Source organism: Pinus tabuliformis, chromosome 2_1, assembly GCF_031772625.1.
Source record: "Pinus tabuliformis cultivar Carrire ecotype Pingquan chromosome 2_1, CPIR1, whole genome shotgun sequence".
In the NCBI taxonomy this organism is placed as follows: Eukaryota; Viridiplantae; Streptophyta; class Pinopsida; order Pinales; family Pinaceae; genus Pinus; species Pinus tabuliformis.
In genome coordinates, this window is record NC_142299.1 from 115,768,758 (window position 1) to 115,772,370 (window position 3,613).

A 3,613-nucleotide genomic window follows, 5' to 3' on the forward strand; every position below is an offset into this window, starting at 1 on the left:
AATGGCAAAGCTTTGGATGATGACTGTAACAGAGGGGAAAGATTTTGTCCTCGATTTAATACGGATTCTACCTTGCAGGCTATGCAGCAGTAGCGATAAGATTCCTGCAGGCTTCTCTCGCATGTTTCGCAATAATTTGAGAAGCCTTTGGCTGGTCTGGATTGTGCTCGCTGCTTCAAAAATACGAATCTTGCATGAATCATAAACCTTTGTATAAGGCTGAAGTCTGAATTCTGGCGTAGCCTCCCGCGGGAACCGTAACCCCACCGCTCCCGAATGGATGAAGTATTAACTTCAGAGCGAACGCCGCACATATGGAACCAAGAACCTGAGCTCCCATGTAGGCCGGAACCTGAATCCAGGGAAACTGGCTCAAAGCTGCGAACGCAATTGTCAGGGATGGATTTGATGAATCTTATAATTTTAGGCGGATCTTCCATTTCTTTGGCGGCGGCGGCAGAGGAGGAGACATTCATGTTTGCGTGGACGGTTTCTTGGTTTTGTTGACAGACATTAGCTCTCAGGCCGGAAACATTAGTAATGGCATCTCGACCCCGGAATTTGAGGGCCGCTCGGTCATAGGCCTTGGCCGCGCCTTCTTCCTCGTCAAACGGAACCAAATCCAAAGTCTCGTTCTCAATGAGAGAGCTATATTTCTCATGCATGGCGGCTTCCCATTCAGGATGCCCATTTGATTCTGCATAATTTTGTGGATCAGATCCATGCATTATATAAGCATGCATGGGCATGGATGGCTCCATAGTTAAGAGTGCTTGCGGATTTTCCTCAAATAGAGGGATAGAGGCAAGATCATCAAAGATATCACTCATGCTGCGCCATTTTTGTGCAGAAGTCTGATCTCGATATTCAACAACTGGTGGTCTAACAGGGGTTTGAGGAACAAAATCAGAAAATGTATACAGACGAGATCGATCATTTACCTTGCCAGATGCAATCTTCAAATTGGTTTGCATGTCATAAATGCTCACAGAATCTGGGGTAAATTCCACTTTCCTTCCGCTGCCTGTGTGTGTCATCTGATACACTGAGAGAAGATTCACAGCAAGCCTTGGAGTATGCAAGACATTTTCAAACCTTCCATCTTCGAATTGCACTCTTCCTTGCCCAGTTGCTGCAACTGCAGAATTATCCCCCATGAGGATGGGAGGACCTGAGTATGCATGCAGAAAAGAAAAGGATTCCTTTGAAGAAGCCATATGATGTGAAGCTCCTGAATCGATGATCCATTCTTGTGGTGCAGAATGAAGAGCAATCAAAGCATGCCCGTTACCTCTTGGATGACGTGCTTTTTCTCTTGGATCGGGTGCTTTTTCCTCAGACTTCTTCTTAGCATTCTCAGGAATGTGGTCTTCAAGATTGTATTGCTGGAGTGTCTGCGCCATAAGATCTATAGTCTTCTTCATGCATGCAGATTCAGGATGAAAACCACGGTGGCAATAATTGCACATTGATTTTCCTTTCGTTCCTTTCCTTTCCTTAGAGCCAGATGATCCATCAGGGGGTTTGGGATTTGCCTTTCCTTTTGCATGCACAGTAAGTGCATGCGCTTTGGAATTTTTAAGTGTGCCCATTTTGATGAGCTTATCTTGCTCATGCATCAAGGACTGAATAAAAGAATCCAGCGAGGGCATCTTCCAATCTGCACCAGTTGCAGATCTGACTGTGTGGAATGTAGAGACGAATACTGCATACTCTGGACCAAGTTTTGATAAAATGGAAAGAATCAATTGCTTTCCTTGCTTGGATTTGTCGATCCCGCATCCTTTCAGCTGCACCAACAAAGCTTTATACCTTGTGAAAAAATCTTGAATGTTCTCAAAGTTTCTCGGATCTAATGAGTTTAACTCATTTTCGAGAATGTGACCTTGCATTTCATCTTGTTTTCCAAACAATTCTTCCAAAATTTTCCATACCTGATTTGGAGTTGAACATGATTCAACATGAAATAGCAGTTCTGGAGAAATAGATAAACATAGGATGCCGAAGGCCTCGTCCATGCGATTGAAATATCTTGATTTCTCCACTGCCGATGTTGGTTCAACTTCCGTTTCCATGGTTATTCGAAATAAGCCTCTACTTCTGAGATGAAGTTGAATCTTTGGCTTCCATTCGAAATAGTTATATGGAGTGAGAATTGCCGATTGTGGAAACTCCAATTTAGACTCCATTCTTTGTTGTTGCTTCAATCTTCTGAACCTGCAAATAAATTGCTTGTGCACTGATTTACAAATCCCTGTGCTCTGATACCATGTAAGATTTTGAGAAACACAGATAGATCTAGATCTGCAAAACAATAACAAGCTTGCAAGGCAAGGAGAAAGATTGAGAAAAGAATGAAAAGTAAATTCTACATTATGAGGTTTAGAATAAATACACAAAAGCAACTAAGTTAAGCTTAGTTGTGCATGCAATAACTAAAGCTAACTAAAGCTAAGTGTGCTTATGTGCCACATGCATGCAAGCAATGAGTTAACTGGACCTAATCTAGGTGCATGTACACCAACACAGCTAGTCTACAGCTAGTCTAACTGCATGTACACCAACACTGCGTACTACTACTGGATGGTTTGCTATGATTCTATCGTGTATTAGCCACTGGCATATTAACTGGCGCTTCCGCAGGGGGTGGTGACGAAATCGACTTAAAGAAACTATAGATTTCATAGCGAACTCTGCAGCTTCCCGTTAAAGACTGAGCTCCTTGACTTCCACTGTAAGTTGCAAAAATATAACCTATTTGTCGTGACAGACATGATGAGAAGCTATCAATAGATATATCTCTGGTGCACTGGACCATAGCGTAAATCTCTCGAAACAAAGAGTCTCTGGTTGTTCCAGAGGCATATAATTTAGATCCAGACGTTGCTTCAGATAAAAACTTGGTGAATAGTCCATCAAGAGCCTGATTAAAGACATTAGCTCTTGTGACATTCCCAATGTAAGTATACCATGCATCATTAGTATCCAATTGTCCAATGAAATTATAGTTCTCGTAACGTAAAAAGCAGTAAGTAAACCAAATTAAACCACCATGGGCATTCCCACAATTTTGTCGAAGTGTAGTGTTTGCCTCTTGTGAACAATTGTAGCATTGCTCGACTGTTGCGTCTCCCCGACTTTGGCCATACATAGATGTGTTAAACCCTATTTGTAACGTATATTTGATAAGACTATTCATGACTGTATTCAGATTTGCCTTGAACATACTGCCTTCTGTATAGTTAAAATTGTGGTGGCACATAAACAGTTGTGCCTGGAAAATCTGTGAATGAGGAATATTGATCATCAAAAGAATTACCATTCTGCCGAATAGTTTAATAGTTTGGATCACGAGCAGAGTCAACCATGAGACTTTATTATGCAGGATCGACATGGCCAACGGAGAGTGGAGAGCCTAGAGCACAAGGATGTGCCAATATTAATGATCCTCAAAACTCTAATTTACTCTGCACAGATACGTAGGCTTAATGGATAGAAGCATGCACCATGTTTGAAAATTCTGTTCGCATTGATGAGATCAGTATGTCTGCCCACAGTGCCCAGAACCAATATTATGAAACAATGCAAAACAAATAAACTGATGGAAGCCATA

The 3,613-nt window shown here is 41.8% G+C and overlaps 1 protein-coding gene across 1 annotated transcript; it reads right to left on the reverse strand.

Annotated features, from left to right (window-relative positions):
- Window positions 1-2,599: 2,599 nt before the first annotated feature.
- LOC149199042 (cysteine-rich repeat secretory protein 38-like) lies at window positions 2,600-3,322 on the reverse strand. Its single transcript, XM_089400438.1, has one exon. It carries the CDS (start codon window positions 3,320-3,322, stop codon window positions 2,600-2,602), a length of 723 nt encoding a protein of 240 aa, XP_089256564.1.
- Between the last annotated feature and the right edge of the window lie 291 nt (window positions 3,323-3,613).